This window comes from Thalassophryne amazonica, chromosome 17, assembly GCF_902500255.1.
Source record: "Thalassophryne amazonica chromosome 17, fThaAma1.1, whole genome shotgun sequence".
Taxonomy (NCBI): Eukaryota; Metazoa; Chordata; class Actinopteri; order Batrachoidiformes; family Batrachoididae; genus Thalassophryne; species Thalassophryne amazonica.
In genome coordinates this window covers 26,351,156-26,378,875 of record NC_047119.1, presented here as the reverse complement: position 1 = coordinate 26,378,875, position 27,720 = coordinate 26,351,156, and the positions used below count along the sequence as shown (strand labels likewise).

The 27,720-nt window shown below is 40.0% G+C and overlaps 1 protein-coding gene across 1 annotated transcript; it reads right to left on the bottom strand.

Annotated features, from left to right (window-relative positions):
• LOC117530071 (golgin subfamily A member 2-like) lies at window positions 1-26,614 on the bottom strand. Its single transcript, XM_034193007.1, has 18 exons — window positions 26,548-26,614; window positions 23,298-23,360; window positions 21,998-22,066; window positions 15,697-15,849; window positions 12,585-12,631; window positions 11,932-11,995; window positions 8,334-8,393; window positions 7,698-7,778; window positions 6,433-6,471; window positions 6,254-6,316; window positions 5,135-5,228; window positions 4,933-5,042; window positions 4,168-4,226; window positions 3,354-3,495; window positions 2,793-2,882; window positions 2,346-2,453; window positions 377-463; window positions 1-54 (listed from the first exon to the last, which is right to left on the bottom strand). Exons 1-18 carry the CDS (start codon window positions 26,593-26,595, stop codon window positions 1-3), a joined length of 1,431 nt encoding a protein of 476 aa, XP_034048898.1. The 5' UTR covers window positions 26,596-26,614.
• Between the last annotated feature and the right edge of the window lie 1,106 nt (window positions 26,615-27,720).

Here is a 27,720-nt window from a genome sequence, read left to right as displayed (position 1 = left end):
CTAAGAGTTGAGGCTCTGCATGACCTTGAGTTTCTTTCTCTTGGGACAATAACGCTGGAAACGGGGTGGAGTGATCAAGTTAATGTAGAAATGTATAATAACATAACTAGCAGCTCAAAAAGATTCTTCCAATGCAGGGGGCATAATTATATATTCGTTGTATGACATGTAACTGACAAGTTTCTCTCTTTTATAACATTATTTTCCATCATGAACCTCTTCACATGGTGTGCTAGCATTGTGTGAAATCTCACTGAATTCTATCAACCACATTTGGAATAGTTGCATTTAAAAGACAATGACAGACAAGACGGGGTGATTCTTATATGGACACCCCCCATCCCAAATAAGTAAGAATACAGTGTGCGCTACTCACCTGCGGCATTTTTAGCTCTGTGATGCTGGCCTCAAGCTCTTGGACTCTGTTGATGTTTTTATCCCTCTCCTCAGCAACCAGTGACACCTGCACAGACATTTATATACACACACACAGTCATTTAACTTAAACTAAAATACAAAAATGACTTTCAGCCATAATATGTAAAAAGGTTCCATGACAAAATCCCAACGGACAATATCCCAACTCCTTATTACAAAAATGGACAAAATCCCAGTCTCAAAGAGTTTTCATCTTTTTCAAAGTAGTGATTAGGTTATCAGGTGCCAAAACCTAAGCAATGTGTTGAGATGACACCATAGTTGTTTAGCAGTGCCAACTACATTAATGTAGTACACTAACCCTATTATATTTTATATTTATTCATGAGACTGGGATTTTGTCCACTTTTGTAATAAGGTGTTGGGATTCTGTCCGCTGGGATTTTGTCCTGTCACAATATAAAAATTCTATAGTATACAGGAGAGAGAAAAAAAAAAAAGGAATATCTTGGAAAAATGTCCCCCCTTTTTTAGTCAGGTATTTCAGAAAGTGAAAATTTTATGTATTTTATACTCCTTACATATTACCTATTTGAATCATTTTTTCATTTTAATGATTACAGCCTATATCTTAAAAAAGAAAATGAAAATGCACATCTCAAAATATTACATTTCCAGTCACTATTTATGCCATCTAAATACCATGAATCTCTCAGTCTGGTGCAGTACAAAAACATACACAATCAGGACGAAAACTGCTGACTTAACAGTTGCACAAAAGTCACTCCGAGACAGGTAAGCCACAGAAACCCTGCTGAAAGTGCTGACTGTTCATAGAGTACTGGATCAAAGCATATTCATGGCAAAGTTGAATGGAAAGGAAAGTGTGGCAGGAAAAGATGCACAAGCAACAGGGATAACCAGTCTGTCAAGCAAAGTCAACTCAAGTCGATCTTCCCAAGGAGTGGAGTGAGGCTGGAGTCAATGTATCGAGAGCCACCATGCATAGACATGAGCAGGAAATGGGCCAAAAGTAGCACATTCCTCATGTCAAGCCACTCCCGAACATGAGAATGTCAGAAGCATCTTACCTGGGCTAAGGGGAAAAAAAAGAACTGGACCACTGCTCACTGGTCCAAAGTCCTTTTTCAGATTAAACTACATTTTGCATTTCATTTGGAAAACAAGTTCCCAGAGTCTGGAGGGAGAGTCAAGAGGCACCAAATCAAAGTTGCTTGAAGTCCTTTGTGAAGTTTCCATAGTCGGTGATGATTTGGGGTGCCACGTCATCTGCTGGTGTTTTTTCCAAGTCCAAAGTCAATGCAGCCGTCTACCAGGAGATTTTAAAGCACTTCATGCTTCCATCTGCTGACAAGCTTTATGGAGATGCCAACTTCCTTTTCCAGCAGGGCTTGGCACCTGTCCACAGAGCCTAAACTAGTAACTGATTTGCTGAACATGGTGTTGCTGTACTTGACTAGCCCCATTGATGATACCCCATACACTGACTATGGGGTATTGTCAAGAGGAAATTAAGCAATGTCAGACCCAACAATTCAGAGAAGTTGAAGGCCTCTAATCAAACCAACCTGGGTTTCACCACAGGCTGATCGCCTCTATACCATACCACACTGATGCAGTAATTAATGCAAAATGAGCCCTAACCAAGTATTGAGTGCAAAACTGAACACACTTTTCAGACGTTTCTGGAACATAAATCCATTTTCTGGCTTTATTCTATGAGATATATATTTTGAGATACACATTTTCTATTTTTTGGAGCTGTAGCCCATAATGCTCAAAATTAAAATAAAATAAAAAAAAAGCTTGAAACAGTTTAGTTCATACGTAATTAGTCTCGAATGAACTTATATAATTTTTTTCCCCCACTTTGTTAGGTACCTGACAAAAAATGTTGAACTTTTTCATGATGTTCAAAATTTTTTTGACATGCACCATACGTTTACCTGTGTGAGCAGCTGTTCTGTTTTGTCTTTCCAAACGCGGCCCTCTTCCTGGATCTGCTCTGCATAGCAATCCCTTTCAGTTTGCAGTTTGGAAACTGACTCAATCAGCTACAACATCACACAAGTAAAGATTGTGTTAACATGCTGATTTAAAGGCAATGATACAAAGCAATTACTTTCGTTAGTAAAATGTTTAGACCTAGAGCGCCATCTTATGTTGGTCCTTGTTTAAACATTAGCACAGGTCAATGTACAAACTTTATGAACATACGAAAATGGAGAGGAAATGTAAAAACAGTGGACTGACTGATGCAAAAATGTACTGTAGCGTTCTCAACAATATTTGAGAGCCACTACTCTCAAAATTAATCACAATGCAGAAAGATAAGAAGTGAGATGAGCGTTCGCAAGAAATTAATTGGAGTATAAGAACGTTTTGACACATACCTGATGATTTCGCACCTCGAGTTGCTGTTTCTCTTCAAGCAACAACTGGACTTGCTGGTTGGCACTTGTGGGATCTGACTGAGTGGAACACTAGAAATACACAGAAATGAGAACAAAAGTTGAAGAGAAAATACAACAAACTGAAACAATGATATATGAAAAACCTGAGACTTTCACTTAATATGTTCAAAACTAACCATTTTGGTTTGGATCTCAGAAAGTACAACATCCTCTCAGTCTATGATAACAGCTAATTCCCTCTTTTAACCCACCAAGTAATTAGCATGTGGTTCAATTAGAGCCTTCAATTACAGAGTACCAGAGCATACCTAAACTGGAGTTAACAGAACACCATGGAACTTTGAATTTCAAAGAAACCATTGTGATTTTAAATGAAAACCACTGGTCTTTACCGTACCATTAGAGAATATTAATGCTACAGCCGAGTTCTGGACAGAAACAAACACAAAATCTTAGCTTTTGTAACTGGTGTCCAACTTGGCAAAGAAAATATGAATAACCGTTTGTAATGTTTAAATGCTGTGCAATAACTTGACATACCTGCTGTAACATGAGATCAGTGAGCTCAAGTCTTTTTCGTAGATCTTCTATTTCAAGCTTCATTGTTTCGTTCTCCTGTTTTGTCAGCTTCAACTGTTCTGAAAGCTCTGAATTATGTTGTTTCGCCTCTTCATCCACACTGCTGTAGACACACATATGAAGAGATTTTTCATCACCTTTAATCGACAAACAGAAAAATCATGCCAGTAAAACAATAAAACATTTTATTTCATAGGCAGAGGGAAGTATTTATAGACAGCTGGTTTCAAAGAAAAACTGAGCAATATGTTGGCTGTACATGAACACATACAGTACTTATCCACACATGTTGAGATGCCTTAAAAACAAATATTCTTTCAGTTTCTCCCTTTTTGCCCAGGGTCACCACAGCACATCAGATATAGATTTGCATGTTGATTTGGCACACGTTTTACACCAGCTGCCCTTCCTGACATAACTCCACATTCCAAGGAAAATGGGCATGGGTTCAAACTGCTAGAAAATAAAAATGTCAGGAAAATGATCGCAAGCTAAATTAGTCCCTGACAGTCCCATGGTATCTCAAGCAACGCTAGCTTTATTCCTGTTAATTATTTTTCTAAACCTTTAGCAAAGAGTGTTCCATAAATGTAGATATTACCCTCTGACAATAAATAATGGATATTTCCATTTTACATATGCAATAGTACATGTTGGGAGATGAGCCCACACTATATGTTCATTACTCCCAACCTGGCAGACTTCAGATGCGTCAGTCATATAAATTCTTTAAAATCCTTTGCAGACTTCTAGGTGCTAGGGTAAAGTAACTTACTTTAGTCTGTACACTTCTAGCCTCAGGTTGTCTCTCTCCTTTTCAAGCTCTTTGTTGTGCTACACACACAAAAAGAAATGCATGTAAGAAAAAGTAAAAACTGGCAACTTGGAAAAAAAATCATACAACAGCCATTTCAATTTCCCAATGTACTGCCAGCAGTTTACAGGTTCTAATTAATATGTATATCCATATAATTCATCATACCTGTGTGATTTACAGTACATATACTGTACCGTGCAAAACCTTTAGGTACACCAAGATAAGGCCAAGCTTTAGAATATTGTGCATGTAGCAGTGGTGACCGATCTATACCTATGTGAATGGTAAATCAATTCTAAATTCACAGATGTGTTTGTGATTCTTTTTCCTTCAGTAAATGAAAAGGTAGCTTTGCTACTTTATGCAATTATACTGCCAAGAGTTGCAGTGGCAGGGTAGATAAGGGCATTTTTATGTTTAGCAGCGGATCACATTATCACACTATGTTGTACTTTGAAAATGTTCCAGTGAGAAAATTCTGCTTGACATCGTTCATTCCTCATTACAGAGAATTTTATATGATGGCTTTTCATACTGAACAGACTCAAGTAGTTGAAGAATTGTTTAAGCTCTACACAAAATATACCGAGGCATAATGTAGACACTGTCTACTGGTGATCAGTTAGTAGTGCATGCATGCTGGTGACTAAACCAAAATGAATCAAGTTACATAACAATAAAGCTCTGTAAGGACAATGACTATAGCTCTATCATTCTAATGACCTTCTCAAAGTGTTTCTGCTGCTGAGTAGAGACGGTGGATAGTGTCCTCTCCAGCTCCGACACTCTGTGCTTCGTTGCCTGCAGACGATTATTGAGGTCTTCTGCCTCAGCTACAAAGACAGTGATAAATGTTAGATAACTGCTGCTGGGGAAAGGTGCTGCCACATTTTGTTTCTTTTAACAATAATTATAAAACACACACCTGCTTTCTGCCGTGCAGCCTGCTGTGTATACTGTAGCGCTGTTTGCAGCTCTGATTTCTCTGACACCAGTATACCAATTGTCTGGATGTGAACCTAGTAAGAGAACAAGCAAACAGGCTTTTCATGGAACCTAAATGAGCAGTAACTAATCTTTTGGTTTTGCCACGTTATTAAAATTTTAAAAAAAAACATGACATTGATTGTGTTTGAGGTCCAGAATGGGCAAGGGAGTGTTCTCAGATTAAGTTTCTGTTCGTGGTTAATAGACTTTCACAATACAGGCCATAATGAATGTCAATGTCCATCCAGTTGCCAAAAGCCAAAAATCTACTTTAAACTACTTTATGAACTTGTCCAGAAGTGTCTCAAGGTTGTCAAGAGTGCACACAATGGGAGCATAAGAGTTCCAGACTTCTATAAGAGTTTGATTCAAACAGTCAGGGTCATTACTGTTGCAGCCAAGACTGTTTCAGCGTGTTGTCAAGATAAGATACAGAATGGCATTAGTTCTCTAAGAGTTCCCCATATCCACAAGCCTGACAAAATCCTCTACAACTGAGGAAAGCGGTCATCTTGAATGTGGGAACTGGCAAATGGGTTTAGATACAGAGGATGACCATGATCTGTTCCAAAACGTTCTGGAAGCAGATCTGACCCAAATACTAGTCAGATTAATTGGGGCCAAGTCAAATCTCTCTGTTGGAGTAAGTCCTGAATTTGTGTACGCACACATGTAATCAGCAGTGACTGTGTGTGTGCCACAGGAGAGTGCACAATCCGCAAAAAGTGCAGTTTTGTGAAACATAAACCAATAAGAATCTACCCCACAATTCATATAATGTTTTATCCTAAACTAAATCATGGATAACAACCACTTAAACAAAACCTAAAAAGGAAGTAATTATACTTTTTTGGGATTGGCACACAACACAATTTAAAACAATGATAGAAAACACATGCCATTGTCAGTGGTTACACGTAAGGAATGCAATGGGCAGACTGTGTTTTCAGACTGTTTTTCTGATTATCCGTCCAGAAGCTTTGATCTTATGAAGAATGCATTACATTTGAGTGCAATGAAGATTTTTCATGTGCACATGTACTGTATGAGATGATACCTGTAATTGTTCCCGCATAGCACCCTGTTCCTTCGAAAACTTTTGTTCAAATTCCTTTCTCTCCTTATGGAAGAAAACAAATACAAATAACCAGAAAGGAAACAAAACTTTATCACACAGACAAGAATGGACAGAAAAACCAAAAACAAACACATGGCTATAAACAAAAAATGTTTTACCTTCTGCAGCTGATCAGAAAGCTCCCGAGATTGCTGTGCCTGCCAAGTAAAAGACAATTAAGATTTTTAAATTATTGTCATGGCTTCAACTGTGTTTAATAATCAACCTATTCAAATAAAATGTAACCTTGTCGCACAAAAGTCCCATTTGCCTTCTGACAGGGTGTGAGCAGTAACATCCGAGAAAGAATAATCACTTCATGACCATGTTAAGTGTTTCTGTTCAGTTTGCAAAAGTGTTACAGAAAGTTACCCAATGAAATATGCATCATGACAGCCTCTTACAGTTGTGCACGCAAGTACAAAATAAATGCAAAGACAATCAAGATGTGGCTGTAGTGAAGGCTTCAAACTGTTCAGATGGTTAAACAAAAAATCAATATCCCATTAACCATTAAGGAATATCTACCATTTTTTCACACCCCATTCATTGCCAGAGGCCAAGAGTAACTGGACAAACACATAACTATGAATATAGGGAATACTGTTAATACTTTGATGGGAACAATCGGCAGTCAATGACTGCCTGAATTCTAGAAACCACGAGTGTCATCAGATGCAGAGTTTCCTTCAGTTAGTTCTTAGCCAGGCCTTTACTGCCACCTCCTACAGTTGGTACGTGTTTGAGTCTTTTTTTTTTTGTCCTTCAGTAAGTGAAAAGCAACCTGTACTGAGTTGATGTCAAGTGACTGACTTGGTTGTTACAGAATATTGCATTTGTTCTTGGATTTTTTTTTTTTTTGCAGTATGTTTTGAGTCATTATCCATCTACACTGTCAAGTTCCACCTGAACAGTTTGTCAGCATTTAACTACATCTGAGCAGATAGCACACTGAATGGTCCAATTACTTATGGCTTCTGAAAATGGAGGGACTGTGTATGATAATGGCTGTAATCTGTAAGTGTCAATGTGATATTTTTGTTACACCCCTTGAATAAAAACTGAAGGTCTACACTATAAACACATCTTGACTGTTTCACTTCTAATCCTTTGTGGTGTACAGAGGAAATTTTACAATAATGGTGTCAATACCATACTTATGTACCATACATACAGTATGCTACTGCTTTGTCTAAAAAATTGTTTTAGTCAGCCAACATCCAAGTTAAAAAATAAATAAATTACACCGTGCATGATTTGCAGCAATGCATGGTCACTAAAGAGGGCATGCAGAGTGTTTTTTCTTGCACAACATGCATTAGTGTGATCACTGGGGAAAGCTGAACCTAAATGGACAAAAGCATGCACATCCACAGCTTCTTACCAGCTGATCTAGCTTGGTATTGAGCTGAGAGTTTGTTAGGTTGCTGGACTCCAGGGCGGCAGCCAGATCCTGATTCTGACTCTATCACGTGCACACATGCATCCGAGAAAGTGAGAGGAGAAGAACGGGGAAAAAGAAAAATGTAGGGAACATAAAGAAAGGAAACATGGAGAGGAAAATTCAAATGTAAATTATTAACATGTAGACAAATATTACCCGCTTTACAAGTAGTTTCACAATGCATTTAAACAGAAATACATAAAGTAAAAGAAAAAAAATACCTTAATGACTGTTAAACTGATTAATGAAGCTAGCTGCATTTACACTATGCTAGCTACACGATCCCCATTTTTTGAGCATCACAAATCACTGTCCAGTGTTGAAGGCATCAAAGCTGCATTTGATGGGCCAAGAATAATTTCTCAAAATGTGATTATCGAAATAAAAATAAATAAATAAATAAAATGAAGTGCTTGGACAGATTTTAAGCTATGTCTGCACCTCACCTACAAAACCCATTAAAAAGACCACTGAACCGTTACATACAGACTCGCCGTCATATATAAACTGTTGCCAATGTTTATCATGAAATGCACCAATTCATGTGTTTCCCTCATACAAAAGTTTCTATCTTACCTCTAGGTCCCTCTCACTGACTGCTGGTGCACTTTCTCCATTCACATAGGCGCCAGACGACTAAAATGACACAAACCAATTATAACACTTCCAAAACACAAAGGAATAAATCATAACTCTAGTCACATTTATATGTATCAAGTCTAAAATCCTCCATTACCAAAATTTCAACAAATGATTTACATTCAGAGGAAAAGTTACATCCATCCATTTTCTACCGCTTTATCCGGAGTTGGGTCGTGGGGGCAACAGCTCAAGCAAAGCCGCCCAGACCTCCCGATCCACACACACCTCCCCCAGCTCCTCCGGGGGAACCCCAAGGTGTTCCCAAGCCAACAGAGAGACGTAGTCCCTCCAGCGTGTCCTGGGTCTTCCCCGGGGACTCCTCCCGATGGGACATGCCCGGAACACCTCTCCAGCAAAGCGTCCAGGGGGCATCCGGAAAAGATGCCCCCACCTCAACTGGCTCCTTTCGACGTGGAGGAGCAGCGGCTCGACTCCGAGCTCCTCACTCTATCTCTAAGGGAGCACCCAGCCACCCTGCGGAGGAAACTCATCTCGGCCGCTTGTACTCACGATCTCGTTCTTTCGGTCATGAGCCAAATCTCATGACCATAGGTGAAGATCGGAATGTAGATCGATCGGTAAATCAAGAGCTCTGCCTCCCTACTCAGCTCTCTCTTCACCATGACGGTCCGATACAGCGATCGCATCACTGCAGACGCTGCACTGATCCGTCTATCGATCTCACGCTCCATCCGTTCCTCACTCGTAAACAAAAACCCAGATACTTAAACTCCTCTGCTTGAGGCAAGGACACTCCACAGACCTGTAGAGGCAAAGCATCTTTTTCCGGTCGAGAACCATGGCCTCGGATTTGGTACTGACTCTCATCCCGGACGCTTCACACTCAGCTGCAAACTGCCCCAGTGCACGCTGAAGGTCCTGATTTGACGAAGTCAACAGAACCACATCGTCCGCAAACAGCAGAGACGAGATTCTGTGGTTCCCAACCCAGACCCCCTCTACACCCTGGCTGCGCCTAGAAATTCTGTCCATAAAGATAATGAACAGAACCGGTGACAAAGGGCAGCCCTGGCGGAGGCCAACGTGCACTGGAAACAGGTTTGACTTACTACCGGCAGCCAGTCAAGGTCAACAGCTCCCCACCCGCACCGTAGACAGTGTTGGTGGAGAGCTGCTTACGCCCCTGAGGTGTCGGACGGTTTGCCAGAATTTCTTTGAGGCCGATCAACAGTCGTCCTCCATGGTCTCCCCGAACTCCTCCCATACCCAATTTTTGCCTCTGTGACCACACGGGTTGCAACATGCTTGGCCTGCCGGTACCTGTCAGCTGCCTCCGGGGTACCACCTACCAACAAGGACAAGTAGGACTCCATCTTCAGCTTGACGGCATCCCTTACTTCCAGCGTCCACCACCGGGTTCGGGGATTGCCGCCGTGACAGGCACCAGAGACCTTGAGACCACAGCTACGCGGCCGCATCGACAATGGAGGTGGAGAACATGGTCCACTCGGACTCCATGTCCCCAACCTCCCCCGGGATCTGGGAGATGCTCTCCCGCAGGTGGGAGTTGAAGACCTCGCTGACAGAAGGTTCCGCCAGTCCTTCCCAGCAGACCCTCACGATACGTTTGGGCCTGCCAGGTCTGACCGGCTTCCTCCCTTCCCAGTGGATCCAACTCACCACCAGGTGGTGATCGGTCGACAGCTCAGCCCCTCTCTTCACTCGAGTGTCCAAGACACGTGGCCGAAGGTCAGATGATACAACTACAAAGTTGATCATCGACCTCCAGCTCAGGTGTCCTGGTGCCACGTGCACTAATGGACACCCGTGTGCTCGAACATGGTGTTCGTGATAGACAAACTGTAACTAGCACAGAAGTCCAAAAACTGAACACCACTCAGGTTCAGATCGGGGAGGCCATGCTTCCCGATCACCCCCCTCCAGGTCTCACTGTCGTTGCCCACGTGGGCATTGAAATCCCCCAGGAGAACAATGGAGTCCTCAGTCGGAGCGCCATCTAGTACCCCTCCCAGGGACTCCAAGAAGGATCGGGTACTCTGCACTGCCGCTTGGCCCGTAGGCCAAGACAACAGTGAGAGACCTGTCCCCGACCCGAAGGCGTAGGGACACGACCCTCTCGTTCACCGGAGTGAACTCCAACACATGGCGACTGAGCTGGGGAGGACATCGTGAGAGAACAGAGAAGATTCAGAAGAGGCCGGCATGAGGAATTTATGCGGACATTCCACTGTTTAAGGACATTTTTTTAATGAAAGACGTACGCGCAAATTCGCCGAGTCGTTTCCGTGACGACTCGGCAAATCTGTGTGCGCCGCGACAGGAAAAACACCTCCGTGTTGAAAACCATTTGTAGAATTCAGGCGGCTTTTAATGGCTTTCAACAAGTGAGTAACTGAGAAATTGTTTAACAGCTTGGGCATGTTCCAACTTGCCCGTTAAGATTTCCAATGGAGGTGTTTTTCCTGCCGCGACCCCCGCGGTCGGGTCCAGCCCGACATGCGACTCTGCCCGCACGTTTTTTCATTACAAATGACTGTTAACAATGGAATGTCCGAATAAACTCCTCATGCCGACTTCTTCTGAAAGTTCTCTGTTCTCTGACGACTTACTGCGTCAACAGAGCCTGAAATGTGGAAGTTTTCAACTTGAAACGGCGAGACGCTGCCGCCTCGAAGCGCAGATCGCCGTCAGGCGCCGTGGACCGTCCTTAAAGCGACACTACCAGACCAAAATCTCTCATCAGCCGTTAAAATTTTTTACCGAAAACCAGCTGAATTTATTGAATGGTGTCCACTCAGTTGTGCCTTAGAGTTTTGAAAAAATTTTTATCAAACAAAGCAACAGTCTCTGAGCCATTCCTAAACAATGAAAAAAATCGACGAGCGGGTGGACGACTCCTCACTCAAAGACTGCCCACAGGCGAATGACGTAACCGACAGGCGTGAAAAAACTCTCGCATGCCCACGAGGGTTCAAGCATGTCTGATGTAATCACACGTGATTCATCCATATGGTTTTTGAAAAAATAATAAGGTCGGATACTTTTCTAATAGACCTCGTATATCTCCTATAAGTGAAAATGAAGGTGCAAATAAAATATTAAATGTATTGCACATTTGATTCACCATTAAGACTATCACCTAGTATTCATAGTTTCCTGATATAACGTTAAATAATCTATTATGTTTACTAACCTCCAATAGTCCAGAAACAAATAGACAATTCATATTAACAATATACTAATTTTATTTTCACATCAATACACAGTCTTTCAATGTTAACTGTGGCTCCAATCGCTTGCTGACTGTCTAAACTGAACCAGGTCTGACATTCTGCTGCAACAGCTGATGGTGTAATGGTGCTTGAGATGTTCAGGAACAACTGAGAACAGTCCTTCCAGTGCATTCCTGCCTAAAATAGACGTGACATGCCCCATTCAAAAGTGGTCTACATTAGCAGTGTGTCTTTGTTCAAACCCTAAACAATTCATGACAGAACCATGTGCATAAATGAGTGAGAAAGTAAAGATGGTACTTGTGGCTGTGATATACCTCAGAGACCAGACCATTCAGTTGCTCAGAGAGCTGCCGCAGACTCTCTGTGGAAGAAAGTGGTCTGCAGGACAACACATACACACAACTCTCTATGATGCATTACTGGACATAATGACAGCAGGACAGAATCCAATAAAGCGACAGCAGTATTGTTTATGCACTGACTTTATGATAAAATGCCTTAAATTAATAAAGTGTTGCAGAAATACCTCATGTGCAGACATATTAACAAGCAGTTTCTCAAAAGTGGATATGAACAATATCAGATTGAGCAATAAATCTGTAACTCTAAACAAGTAATAGAAAACACACTGAATGAAGGAAATAAATAAAACTATTTACAACTACAATAACAGCATTTACAGAAAATTTTCAAACTACCGGTACTCATGTATCAAAGTCAGTTGATCTGTCGTCTATCCTCACAGTTAATATTTCACCACAACATGAATAAAATACACTGTCAGGAAGCTGATCAGCCAACATTTGCAGCCTACCATTAATTACATTATTAACATTAACAAAAATGAACAGTCTGTAAAACCATATTTGGCACATTTTAACAGGTCAAATAGCCATGTGACTTTTTAATTTGTGCATATTTTCATATAAAGAAGACGTGACTGGTATTCAAGATTAAGGTCACTCACCTGTTTTCCTCCCTTAAACTCTCACTGCCATTGGCATCAATGTAGTCCTGGCGATAGAAAAATCAAAATATAGAAAGAAACGAGAGAAAAGACAATAAAAGGTCACACAGCTGCATTTGATCAAGTGGAAGCTATGAAATCAAACACCATGTCACGACACCATCATTAAAGACACAGCCAGCTGTCGTGTTCACTGATGTTTGTTACATATATTGATGAAAATGCATCATCCAGCAAATGTCAATAAATGCTACAGCTTTAAAATACTTTGTGAGTAACCTATGGAAATAGCCTATCAAAATTATATCTGTTTCTGTGAGACATCTCAGAAATAAATGTAATACATCATACGAGTAGTTATTATAGGACTATTTATGCCACAAGTACTAGTAAGTACACCCTTTCAAAGAGCAATGATCTATTAATTCTTAATATTCAGAGAATGGAATTGGAAAAAATATATAATTGCACAGCTAAAGCTCTGTGAAGCTGACCCCCCCGTCCACGTAAAAAAATCCAAGCAAACACACTGAGTGGTCAAACGAAGCACTAACCACTCAGTGTGTTTGCTTGGATTTTTTTATGTGGACGGGGGGGGGGGGTGTCCAGCTTCACAGAGCTCACAGCTAAAATAATAAGTAAATGGACTACCAGGCTGAGGGGATTTTTTTTTTTTTTTTTTTTAAGTTTAAGGCAAATAAACAAATGGGCAGTGGACACAACAGCTCATTCACATTAATGGGCTGGCCTCTTTCATTTGACTTAAACCAAAAACCCACCCCAGAGCTGTGGATTACAGCACTGAAACAAGTTCATCTGAAGTCATTCTTCAAAAAATTCTGGCTGGAATTATGCAGTTCTCAAAGGAGATACACTCAAATGTACTATGAGTTTTTATCCTCCTGTGATTAGACATCATCATTGTAGTGTACATTTCAGGATGTAAGCAAAACTTCCATGCTCAGCCACTCATCAAACCTCTCTCCCGCACACTGAGCAGAAGGAACAGCAGTTGGAGGCTTTTAACACGTCTAACTGTTCTCTATGAGGAAAAAACAAGATGGACCATATTTACTGTAATAAACACCCTGGGGGCATGACATTTTCATGGGGGGGGGTGTATACTCACGATCGTTTATGTATACGTGCATGCATGCTGTACACAGCACAATTTTGGTACGTATGTACATACATGTGTACTGCATGCAAGAGAAGTAGTGCAGACCTGACACCAACGTTGTTTTTCTGCATGCAGTATTTGCTACACAAATACATAAAATGGCTCCATTCAAACATTTTTACTTGGTAGCATTCAAGCCAAAAGTTGAGATAGAAGGCACCATGGCGCTCTGATTTTCCTAGTTGATAGGAAACGTGTCCAGGAGTGGTGTAGGAACAAGGATAAGCTTGCAACCCAGGCCAAACAACAAAACGACTGCGGGTGACAGGGAAGAGCCTGAAATACAAGGCACTGCGGCTGCATAAGCAACATGGAAACCAGAACAAACTTGATGAGATTTTGTAGAAATGAGGTAAGACTATTTCATTTTCCTCTGTTCTCCCAGGAATCCCAATTTCACTACATGCAATGTGAAAAAGTAAATAAATAAATAAAATCAAGGGTGGTGGGAGCTTTTATTAGAGAGTGAGTGTTTATCAGTAAATACCGTATGTGTGTTTTAGTTCAACCACAGGAATTTTTAACCTTTAAATACCAACTATCATTTTATAGCTATGTGGTGAGTAGTGAGTACTGCTCCCTTATAAATATGGGAAAACAACTATGAAATCATATCGGTGCCAAAACCACTCATGTAAAAAATGTGTTGGGCATATTATATTATTTCACACGCGTCGGTATCTGCGCAGGTGCACTCAGAAGAAACTGCTCCTCGAGCAAGGAAAAAGGTTCTGCGAGTGAGGACCAGTGTGCCGCCGCCCTCTCGAAGTTGATTTCTGATGGTTAATAATCACATTATTCCCTTTGATCAGTTTGGGTGAAGAGTGTCAGACTCAGACGTGCTGGGTTTCATTAATCTCAGGTGATTTTTAGGACTTTCCGTAATTTATTATTAAATAATGCTGAATTTATGTGGAAATAATTTTTGTATAGAAGCTTCAGTTAGATAACGACTAGTGTCGTTTTAAGCAGAAAAAAGGCGATAATCGGTTAATGCCATTGTCTTCTTCGTTTTAGCAGACTGACTTCTGTGTCAGAGAGGAGGGCTGTCAATCAAACCTTGCTCTTCAGAAACAACCAATCACAGCAGAGCTAGTACCAATCCCTTGTTCGCTCCCCCAGAGCGCCAAAACCCTCCCCAGTTTCGAGTGAGAGAGCAATAATCCGGTGCACGCGAGCAGAAATCAACTTCGATAGGGCGGGGGTGCACTGGTCCTCGCTCACAGCACCTTTTTCCTCACATGAGGAGCAGTTTCCTCTGGGTGTGTGTGTGGGCAGAGATAATTTGTGCGCACGTCATTAATATCTACACGTGTGAAATAATAAAATACTTTTTTTTTTGTTTTATGCAAGAGTGGTTTTGCTACCGATCTGACGCCATAGACAACCATTGCACAGGGCAGGACTCACATACACATGTGGAAATATCATGAACATGTGCAAGTGGACAAGCACAGAATGTAAAGAAAAAACTCAGAACACAGAGGGAGAGTTGCATAATTGTATGTGCATGGTGCCATTAATCCAATGGATATTTACATAGAAAGTAGTTATTGGTTGCTATACTGATGTCAAAAAGTGTTAAGGCACTTTTAATAGCCTTGAGTACCAAGTTATCTTCACTTCACCTGGCCCACCATTATTTTGTGTGCACGTGCGGAGAGGACAAAAGCAACAAAAGCAAAATGATCAACAAACAACAAAAATAAATAAATCAAAGAAAACCCTGCTGTTTATTCTGGCATCATGTAGCTACATCTTATGTTACATTCTTATGTACACAAACATGTAAAGAAAGACAAATATCAATACAAAGCTTAGCAAAAAATTTGAGAGTCTATGTATCATAAGTGGACATGGTATTATAACAGGCCTATAAGGAAGCAAAAATAAATAAATAAATAAAAAGAGAACAGAAATGTCAAAACACACCTGCAGCTCAGTGTTCTGACTGACAGACTCGGGGTTAGTAGCATTACTAGTGCTAGCGGGGTTAAGCACGGGTGAGCCGTGGCAAGACTCGGCCTTTGGCTCCTCCAGCAACAGGGGAATTGTAACCCCCATGGCCTCCACTTCAGCAAAGCTCTGAGGTGACACACACACACACAAAAATGCACAATATGGTTTAATGCTAAGATCACTTAAAAATCAGTATGTTCACATGAATAGATTACTGATCAAAATGCATTCAAGTCATTTATATGTATCATATCAAACCTTTCCAAAAGAAACAAGTGTTAAACTAGCATCCAACTACAAGGGCCCTTAAAAGTGCACTACACTACATCATCACAGAATAGATTACCAACCATAATTTTGCTAACCAGCAGAGGGCAGTAATCAACCAACAACCTATCCTACCAATATTTAGGGAAAGGAAAGGACCATCAAAATCTGTGCAACTCTTTTTGAGAAATAGTGGAAGTCAACAGACTGAAGCAATCAAATAATTATTGTATTTTCTGGAGTATAAGTTGTTCTCCCCCCCTCAGTAGTTTTGGAGGTCCTGCAACTTCAAATCTACTTCAAATCAGAGCAAGACTGGAAGCATGCGCTGATGCTGCACTTTGCCACATCAGGAAACCATAGAACCACCTTGGATCCTGGATAGCAACCAACTAGGCAGAGAACTGGTCCATTTCAACATCTCTAAAATAACCATATTGCTCTCCTATTAATTGCTCATTTGATACAGTCATTCCAGCATCATTCAAGGATCCTCCAAAAAGACCTTGTATCAAAGACATCTAGATGTCAACTTAGGTCACTGATTAGTGTCCAAGTATCACAACCATACTCTAAGATAGGTAGCGCCAGGACCTTAAAGACTTCGCATTTGTTCTCCTGCAAAGATATCAGCATCACCAAACACCGACACTCAAGTGTGGCTTATATAAAAATAAAATAAAAAAATAATAATAAATCATAACACCACCAAGAACAATTTCGAGAGGACTTTTCCAGGAATCAAAGCACTTAAAATGCCCTCCAACAATAAAAGAATAAACACCAATAATAAAAGTACACTACAACAATGCACACAATTCGTAATACAGAGAGAACAGAATTTGTCTTTCTATAGTAACTCTATAACTTAGCTAGCAGGTGAACTTTAGATAGGAACCTAACACATATTGTATCATAGCTTTTGTTTCTATAACAACAACCAGATTTACATCTTAGCCTACTAGCTATAACTTTGTTTTACAAGTTTACAGACTAGGTAGATGAATATTTCAATCTTTTTCTGTAGGAACACTTAAGTTTCAGGTACTAACACCTATAATATTATGTAGCTATTATATTTCTTGTATATGTTATTTACTGCCCTGTTTGTGTAAATGTCACTTATAAATCCAAGAAATCAAAATCCGACCCCTGGTTAAATGCCATGACCCGTGACCTCAGGCAACGCAGCAGACAGGCGGAGAGAAGATGGAGAAAGGACAAACTACAGGTGTCTCTGGGCATTCTGAGGGACAGTCTAACTGACTATCAGAAGGCTGTGAAGGAGGCAGAAGCACAATATCTGTGTCATATTATTCTAGCAAATGTCATTGTCCCAGTGTGTTATTATAGACTATAAACTCAGCTGTGAAACCATGCACCTCTGTTTTGATGGATGCTACAACCACAACTTGTGAGGAGTTTCTTCAGTTTTTATTGGCAAAGTTTCATCAGACAGAACACTGACCAGAACTGCAATGTTGAGTTGTCTGCTACTAGTGCACATTCTGCTGTGCTTGAGCAGTTTCAGCCCATTTCTTTTGCATCCCTTGGTGAAGTTGTGAAACACATAAAACCTACAAGTTGTCCTTTAGTTGTTGTTCCAGCTAAGGTGCTGGAGGTTTTTAATACTGTTGGGGCGGGTCTCCTAACTTTTATCAATGCTTGTCTTAGCTCAGGGTCTGTTCCAGATGCTTTTAAACATGCTGTGGTTTGACCCTTCTTAAAAAACCTCACCTGGACTCGTCAGTTTTATCCAATTTTAGACCTGTGTCTCATCTGCCATTTCTGTCTAAGGTTTTAGAAAAGGTTGTGTTTATACAGTTACAGTCATTTTTAGAAGACAATCACATCCTTGAAAAATTCCAATCCGGGTTTAGATCACAACACAGCACTGAGTCTGCACTTTTTAAAAGTTCATAATGACATCACTTTGTCAGTGGATGCAGGGAATCCTGCTGTGCTGGTTCTGTTGGACCTCACAGCAGCCTTTGACTGTGGATCACACAGTACTTGTTTCCTTGTTAGAACATTTTATTGGCATTTAGAGTACTACACTTAAGTGGTTTAGATCATATTTGGCTCAAAGGAGCTTTTCTGTTATGACTGGGGACCTCTCCTCATCAACTGCTCCTCTGTGTTATGGAGTGCCGCAGGGTTCTGTTCTTGGGCCTATTCTATTTTCTTTATACATTCTGCCATTGGGGTCAATTATAACCCCTGTTATACAACCTGTTCTTTCATTGCTATGCTGCTGATCTGCAAATCTATCTGCCTATGAGGACTAATGGGAGTGATGCTTTGTCATCATTATTTAATTGTATTTGTGATGTAAAGCAGTGGCTGTCCCAAAACGTCCTTTACCTGAATGATGGTAAAACTGAGATCATGGTGTTTGAGCACACTGGCATACCAAATGTGGTAACACCAAATTTTGGTGCTCTGGCTAATTATGTACAACCCTGGCAAAAATTATGGAATCACCCTGTAAATTTTCATCCCCAAAACTAACACCTGCATCATATCAGATCTGCTCATTAGTCTGCATCTAAAAAGGAGTGAACACACCTTGGAGAGCTGTTGCACCAAGTGGACTGACATGAATCATGGCTCCAACACGAGAGATGTCAATTGAAACAAAGGAGAGGATTATCAAACTCTTAAAAGAGTAAATCATCATGTAATGTTGCAAAAGATGTTGGTTATTCACAGTCAGCTGTGTCTAAACTCTGGACCAAATACAAACAACATGGGAAGGTTGTTAAAGGCAAACATACTGGTAGACCAAGGAAGACATCAAAGCGTCAAGACAGAAAACTTAAAGCAATATGTCTCAAAAATCGAAAAATGTACAACAAAACAATTGAGGAACGAATGGGAGGAAACTGGAGTCAACGTCTGTGACCGAACTGTAAGAAACCGCCTAAAGGAAATGGGATTTACATACAGAAAAGCTAAATGAAAGCCATCATTAACACCTAAACAGAAAAAAACAAGGTTACAATGGGCTAAGGAAAAGCCATCGTGGACTGTGGATGACTGGATGAAAGTCATATTCAGTGATGAATCTCGAATCTGCATTGGGCAAGGTGATGATGCTGGAACTTTTGTTTGGTGCCGTTCCAATGAGATTTTAATGACTGCCTGAAGAGAACATGTAAATTTCCACAGTCATTGATGATATGGGGCTGCATGTCAGGTAAAGGCACTGGGGAGATGGCTGTCATTACATCATCAATAAATGCACAAGTTTACGTTGATATTTTGGACAATTGAAAGGATGTTTGGGGATGATGAAATCATTTTTCAAGATGATAATGCATCTTGCCATAGAGCAAAAACTGCAAAAACATTCCTTGCAAAAAGACACATAGGGTCAATGTCATGGCATAGGGTCAATGTCAACGAGCAGATCTGATTTGATGCAGGTGTTAGTTTGGGGGATGAAAATTTACAGGGTGATTCCATAATTTTTCCTCAGAATTGAGTGATTCCATATTTTTTTCCTCTGCTTGGTCTAAAAAGTAACCGTTACTGAGTGCCACAATCTTTTTTCTTGATTTCTTATAGTGTTTCTTAAAGCCAGAAAGTTGCCATTTGAAATGACTTTAGTTTTGTGTCATGTCTGTGATCTGCTTTTTTTCTACAAAATTAAACAACTGAATGAACATCCTCCAAGGCCGGTGATTCCATAATTTTTGCCAGGGGTTGTAAACCAGCTGTGAAGAATTTGGGAGTGATATTTGACAGTTGTTTGAGGTTCGATCAACAGATAAACTCTGTTGTCAAAGCAAGTTTTTTTCCAGCTTCGTCTTTTGGCTAAAATAAAGCACTTCCTCTGTAGACATGATCTTGAGACGGCCATTCATGCTTTCAATTAGCTCCAGACTTGATTGTTGTATGCACTTTATTCTGGCATTAATCAGTCTTCTCTTGCACATCTTCCAATGGTGCAGAATGGTGTTGCTCATCTTTAACAAACACTTTTAGATGTGAGCATATTTGTGCCTGTCCTGTACTCACTCCACTGGCTTCCAGTTTGTTTTAGAAGTGATTTAATGTTTGTTTTTTAAAGCTAGTTATGGCCTTGCATCTCCCTACTTGTCTGAAATTTAACTTTGCGCACTTACAGTAGGATATTACGGGTGTCTGGCCAGCTTTACTTAGATGTTCTGAGGTCAAGATACAAATGATCATGCTTTTGTGATAGCTGGCCCAGACTGTGGAACAAGCTACCTCTTGAATTACATACTATTCCTGACCTAGCACTTTTTAAATCTAAGTTAAAGACTTATTTATTTTAAACTTGGCTTTTAACACCTAGTGGCGAGGTGACATGTTCTGTTTTTACATGCTGTTTTAAAATTTTATTGTATGCGTGTTTCATTTTTGTGAATTTGTGTTTTAATTTAAGCGCTTTGGACACCAGTTGGTGCTGTAATGCCCTCTATAAATAAATGTTAATTGACTGATATGTGCTGTCCATATTCTTGAGCAGCTTGGGTGAGTAGGGACAGTTCACAGGGGATAAAAAAAAGCTGTTAAACTTACAATCCCTGGTTCTCAAGACCAGGCACCTAGGTGGTGTTCTGTCCCTTCTTCTTTGGTGTTTTTTTTTTTTTAATTTAGGAGTACCTTAGTATACACTAGTAGAGTTCCACCTTAGATTGGAATGTATAATAGAAGATATACCTTACGAATTTTCATACCTTTAAGAGTGTTGATAATACAGAAAAAAGACATTTTTTGACAGGTGTGACTTACACTCCAGAAATTATAGTATCCCTCCTCTAAATGTTGGCAGCGGGAAACAACACAAATAACTTATACCATGTTGTACATATGCTAAATATTTGGACAATGAATGAGTAAACTTGTTCTGTTACTTCATATACATACACTTGAAATAAGACCTTACAGCAAGTATGATATGCTTCTGATGGGGCCAATCAAGTAGTACTTTCCACATGAATATGCAAGTTTTTCCCTCAACTCAGTGTTTCCCTCCTGCTAACAGGCACTGTGCAATGGCTGTGGCTTGGGAAGGGTCCACTTTTGAAGGTATTTGTTTGTATTATAATAACAAAAAAAATAATAATAATAATAAAAACACCGTCATTAGTCTTTGATTCCCCATTGTTCAATCAATATTACTCTGAGTGTTTAAGTTTTACTATTACAATACTGCGCTAAGTTGAACTGATAATAGCCATGGGTGGGGAATTGGTTTGTTCACTTTGTTTTAAGCTATTCAGTTTTCAACTATATAGACTGGATTGACTTTAATGTGCTTGCAGTGTGGCCTTGGCAATCCTAGTGTTTATCTAGGAAAATACAAGTACTGGATCAGGACGCTGTTTTAGCAGACAATATTAAATGACTCTGGATCAGGAAAGGGTGACTGTGACTTGAATGGGATATCCCTACCATTAACTAATCAGTTTATCCTCATTATGTGTCCTTTTTAATGGTGGCGAGTTACCAGACGATGGCATTTATTGTTTTTAGGTTACTGTCTGCGCAAGCTGGCTGGGAAAGACTAAATTTGTCTACATTTTTTAATGTCTAAGCATTAAACGTGTTAATATAGGGAACAGAACACAGCAATGATTACACAGCTGCAGTGGTAAAGCGCACACACACACACAGTCATCATCATCATCAGTCAAGGAGATGTCACGTGTCATTTAACTATTGAGGCTTATGCTAGCCCTTCTGCAAACCCACTCAAAATGTATTTTCTGCAACAAAAACGGAACACTTTGTGCTTGCGAAACACAGTTTAAAGCATAGTATCCATGCAAAACATTTGCACTCCAACTCCACCCATGCTTGAGAGTCTACTTGACAGAACAAATAATGCACAGGGTGTAGGAAAGAAGAGAGGTACATAAAAATAGGGGGTAAACAATATTAACTGAGGAGTCAGAAGATGTATCTGAGATGGAAGATGGAAGAACGACAGGAAAAAAAACAGGCAAAAAACAAAAGAAAGAGAGAAGCTCACCTGACTGTTGCAGTAAGGAGGAAATACTACTCCATTGCTTTGACTAAGTGCTTTCAGAATACTGTCAAACTACAGAAAAAGAAGAGATAAGGGTGATGAGTGAAGGAGATATAAATGAAAAATGCAGTACCGACAGAGTGGTGGAGAAATAGACAAAGAGGCAATTGCTACAGAACAAAAACTTATGATATGAAGGACAAGAAAAAGGAGATAAAATAAGGCCAGAATCATTTGTTGGTGCTACTTTTCCAAATGTTCTTTTGGGAATGGCTGCTTCACATCTTCAGTCTAAACAAGTTAGAAATAAGAATTTGTCCACGAACTGGTGCACACTCATCAAGTCATTTCAGACAACGTCTCCTAATAACAAACAGATGATGCCATATTACTGCTCAAGCTTGGGAGTCTTAAGCAATGCAGGATAACCCGCACCACCTACAACTGTTCAAATGACCTACTGGTCCTTGCCCATTTTCAGATTATAGTGATGTTTAGAAAAGGTCTCACTTGCTGTTTGTGAGTTTATGGAGAACAGCCTTGAAAAATCAGCCCCCTAGAGTTTGAAGGTAACAATGCTATAACCAAACAGCATGCCTTCAGGGGACTGCCCAAGAAGGTGAACTGAATTCCTGTGACAAAACATGGAGCAAATAAATGCCTGTGTATACAGGTATAGAGCTGTACTTCCAGTGGTATTAAATAACACACACAAAACAGTACTATATTATGCAGGTACTTAGTAACAAATCACTCCTCTCATGATCGATGTTATGTCATTATATTAATCAGATACTATTCAGACTCTAATATTTAGTAGACATGATTAACTCCAGTACTGGTAGTGTACATGTTTAATTACAAAGCAACATTTTGCAACTTCATAGTAACTGGCATTCATAACTGCTAATGCATTTTGTAGTCAAGAGTCAAATAAGCTAAGCCTTTTCTGAAGGAAACAAATAAGACATCAAGAGCCTGGATGTGCATTATCAAGTATGTATTACCATCCACTAAAAACTGTTATTACATTGATACAGGACCGTACACCATATGCAGGTTTAAAACAGAACATAATGTTGTCGTCTACTGATTACAAGCTCCTGTAACAGTGACGTAAAAGACTTTGTAAGAGTTGTTGTGGAAAAAGAAATGGGAATTAATTTCATTTCTGGCAAAAGCTAACATGTGCAAACCAAACTGTAACTTTGCATTACAAGACAAGCACAAATAATGATAAGCACCAAGACAGATTAGAAGATTAGCAACAGAAAAATGCAGACAACCAAACAAACTGACTTACATCATCTGGGGAGTTTCTGTCTGTGGTGGGTGCATCGAGTTGGCTTAGCCCCTTCACCTTCCTCTTTTCTTGGCTACTGCAACTCCTCCCCCCTTTTCTCCTCCTCCAACAACAGGGGAGCTCTTCTGCTGAAACTCCTTCAGCTGAAAAAGCATAGATGGAAATAAGAATGAACGAGTGAGCAGGGGTGCAACAACAACTTCTCGCTAAGCCCAATATTTCAGACAGAAGTCACAGTTGTTGTTTGAACCAGAGGTGGGACGAAGTCCCTCTCAAGTCATCAATCTGCAAGTCCCAAGTCAAGTCTCAAGACAGCTTGCAAACAATTGGTGGTCATTATGACTGAAACTTGCCAATTCATGACTTGAGAGTGACTTAATGGTGACTTTGTCCCACCTCTGGTTTGAACGGTCCCCCGCCAACTCACAACTTCTATCCCAACAGTGACACTGCTCAGATTCAATCGCTTTTCACCAATGGAAAGTCTTATGAAGTTAAGAAAATTGAAGTGATTAGCATGTTCTGTGTTTAGTTTGCATGTCTCCTCATGTTTGCCTGGGTTCTCTCCGGGGTGCTCCAGCGTCCTCCCACATCCAAAGACATGTACATAGGTGAACTGAAAACTTTCAATTGACCGTAGGTGTGAATGTGTTTGCCAGTCCTATATGTGGCCCTGTGATAGACTGGCATCCTGGCCAGGGAAGTACCCTGCCTCAACACCCCATCACTGATGGGATAGGCTCCAGCCCCCCCACCCCCCGACCCTTAACCCTCTGGGGTCTAAGGGCATTTTTTTTGACAGTTTCACTCGCCTGCATAAATGTTTTATTATTGCTGTTAACAGCTCTCCCTGCATCCCACAATAAAGTTTTATGTCTCTTTTTTTCAGGACAACCTGTGCTTTCAGAATATATATGCTTTTGTTGTGTTTTATAAGTGTAATAACGGTTTACAAACAAAAGAAAGAAAAAAGCGGAAAATAAGTTTCCACACACATTTATTCAAAACACACAGCAAACTATAATAAACACTGTTTTGACACTTTATATAAGGTAATTTGAGGTCTTGTGCGAAAGACTGTACAACAAAAGGTTAAAACAATAAGCAAAAATGTACATTTTGAACAATATATACAAAATGGTCTATGCAGGTTTTTTTATTTTGTCTTCATATCAAAGCAATTTCTGTCTGCTATTACACAAAGGTTACAACACAAACTTCTACTCTGTTTTGGACTGTTCTGTGCTGCTCCTAAAGCAGCTTCACATGAGATTGTCATCAGAGGCTCTCCGTCTGCTTTCACTGATTGCTGTGCGTAATGGCGCAGGGCGCACTGAGTATGTACTAATAGTACTGGCGCACCCAGGTGGCTATTCAAACGGGCCAACTAGTAACATATCATTACTGAAAACGATCTTTGGCTTTTCACGTGAGGTAAATCTGCCGATTGGATTTTGTAAAACCATGTGACGGTGTACCAATTCTGACTGGACACTCACATTGCGCACGTCATCACACAGCTTCTATGAGGAGTACAAAGATGGCTGATGGCTGGCTCGAAAGTCTGCGGAGTTAACTTTTCAGCAAAAAAAAAAGGAAGTTTCTATCTCATATCATTAAAAAGTTATTTATAATTTAGTAAAGCTTGGTCTTAGCCATCGTATACAACGGCGTCGGCCCCAGAGGGTTAACTGGAGTAAATGGGTATAGAAAATGGATGGATTAAGTAAGGATAGACTGCTCCAATCTACTATACAATGCAGATTATTCAAGAGCCCGGTGTCGAACTGATCAGAATGCATGGCCGCTGACTTTCTAGCATAACTATAATTTTGCTTATTGATTATATATAAAAAAAGAAAAAGGCAGAAAAATTTTTCTATTTAAACAATTTCAAACTAAATGGCTCATTCACTGAAAGTGGGCACATAAAATGTGACATACGGGTCAACAATTCAGAATATACAAATTTTATAGCCTTTGAGTCAATTACATTCCTTGGTTGACTTCTGATGAAATGTCCCCAGTACACTTACATTATGGCCATTCTACAGATGGAGGAATGCTGCAAAACAAGGCTTTAAAAAAAAATTAATCAGTTCCACATGTACAGATGTGTACACCAATAGTTACATATGGAACCAAAATTTTGACTGCAAACATTTGAAATTATGGAAAACTGCAACAATAATTTCCAACATTTCTTAATGTTTTATACAGAATTTAGGCAATGTTTACATCAAGAAATTTCTTAAGCTTTTATGGTCAAAATTTGTCCTGTCCATGTTTTAGGTCTAATATTCTCAAAAATTAAAGCATCAAATCTGAGTTTCTGAGGAGTACCAGTGGAACATTTCTGATGGAAAACAGGATGAAAACAATTTTAATTACTACAACAAACCCATCAAACTGCCAACACACAAAATGTGCCAAGCCTCGTACACCCAGCTACATGAGGATAGTAGAATTCTGCACGACACTGTGCATGTTGATTCCAACATATGCTGCTTGAATCATAAATGATATCAAAATGACAACTCATCCAACAAAACTGTGGTGCAGCAAGAATATACGGAGTAATCTCCTAAAACCAACGTTAAAACTGACTCAACAACAGATCCAGCTGTCTGAGGCCCACAGGACAGGAGGGACGAGGGGTGTCAGCTGTCAAAACAGTCCCTGTCACATTATCCAGGTAACTGTGCTAACAACACTAAATCTGCGTTTACTCTGACTACTGTACGCTGGGTATGTTCTAACATAACTGACGCGTCCTGGAAAGAAGTACGAAATCTCTTGCACTGTATTCTTTACACAGACCAAATAGTCACCCGACCATTGGTTAGCTTGTTTGCTAACGTTAACTTGGCTTCGTTAGCAGGTTAAGATGAGCTAATAAAGGCATCCACCTTAAGACACATGGAATCTTCGGACAACTGGAGGTAATTTAAGTCCTAATTAACTAAGGAACACCGGAAGCTATAAATACCTCTACAAACTCACAGCACTAATAACAATATGGGAAAAAGTTAATGCTATTAGTAAAGGCCCAGAATAAGCCCCGGCCTCTCGCAAGCATTTGTAACCGAGAGAAGCAGGAGTTCCTCGGCAGGGGACAGAGCAGAGGTCGGACGACGTGTACTGACAACACCCTCTTCAGTAATAAATCGTAATATTAACAATAAAATGAAATAAAATACAGGACAAATAACTGCTGTACTCTTATCGAGACTTTTGTAAAATACTTTACCTTCTTCTTAGCTGCAGCGAGTTTTATTTGCCTGCTCTGGTCGGCCATCCTGCTGCTGCTACTCGGGTTAACCCACCGAACCACGTCATCAGTTTGGTGTCTGCCGGTAAATCTCGCTGTAGGGGGCGCTTGTGAGCTACACAGAACTGAATTCCACAAAGCGTCCATCAATAATTTTATACTGTATACAATTTATACACAAATTCAAGTTTACAGATGAAAATGAAACACTTGTCTGGCAGTTATTTAAGCATTATCCAATGAATAAATATTTTTCTAAGTTTTTGTTTCACGAATGAAGACAAGATAAAAACATTTTTATACCAAAACACTGTGCTGTTTTATTTGAAAATAAATTAAAGATGACATTTTTCCTCACATAAAGCAAAAACTGTATTTCAACACACACACACACACACATATATATATATATATATATATATATATATATATATATATATATATATATATATATATATATATGTGTGTGTGTGTGTGTGTGTGGTGTGTGTGTGTGTGTGTTGAAATACAGTTTTTGCAATACGTGAGGAAAAATGTCATATTTAATTTTATATATATAAATTGAACCTTTTTGCTGGTTTTACTTCATAAATCCAGCATTCACTCATAGATAGTCCAAACTATACTTTTTGGAAGCTTTATAATCAATCAATCAATCAATCAATTTTTTTTATATAGCGCCAAATCACAACAAACAGTTGCCCCAAGGCGCTTTATATTGTAAGGCAAGGCCATACAATAATTATGTAAAACCCCAACGGTCAAAACGACCCCCTGTGAGCAAGCACTTGGCTACAGTGGGAAGGAAAAACTCCCTTTTAACAGGAAGAAACCTCCAGCAGAACCAGGCTCAGGGAGGGGCAGTCTTCTGCTGGGACTGGTTGGGGCTGAGGGAGAGAACCAGGAAAAAGACATGCTGTGGAGGGGAGCAGAGATCGATCACTAATGATTAAATGCAGAGTGGTGCATACAGAGCAAAAAGAGAAAGAAACAGTGCATCATGGGAACCCCCCAGCAGTCTACGTCTATAGCAGCATAACTAAGGGATGGTTCAGGGTCACCTGATCCAGCCCTAACTATAAGCTTTAGCAAAAAGGAAAGTTTTAAGCCTAATCTTAAAAGTAGAGAGGGTGTCTGTCTCCCTGATCTGAA

What these genes read in the sequence shown, in the direction of transcription:
- LOC117530071 (XM_034193007.1), bottom strand. Translation starts at nt 26,595, where the DNA reads ATGGCCGACCAGAGCAGGCAAATAAAACTCGCTGCAGCTAAGAAGAAG. An exon ending in TGAATGGTCTGGTCTCTGAG is followed by an intron (nt 8,394 to 11,931) that starts GTATATCACAGC and finishes GTGTCATTTTAG; the next exon opens with TCGTCTGGCGCCTATGTGAA. An exon ending in CTAGAAGTGTACAGACTAAA is followed by an intron (nt 3,496 to 4,167) that starts GTAAGTTACTTT and finishes GTGTGTCTACAG; the next exon opens with CAGTGTGGATGAAGAGGCGA.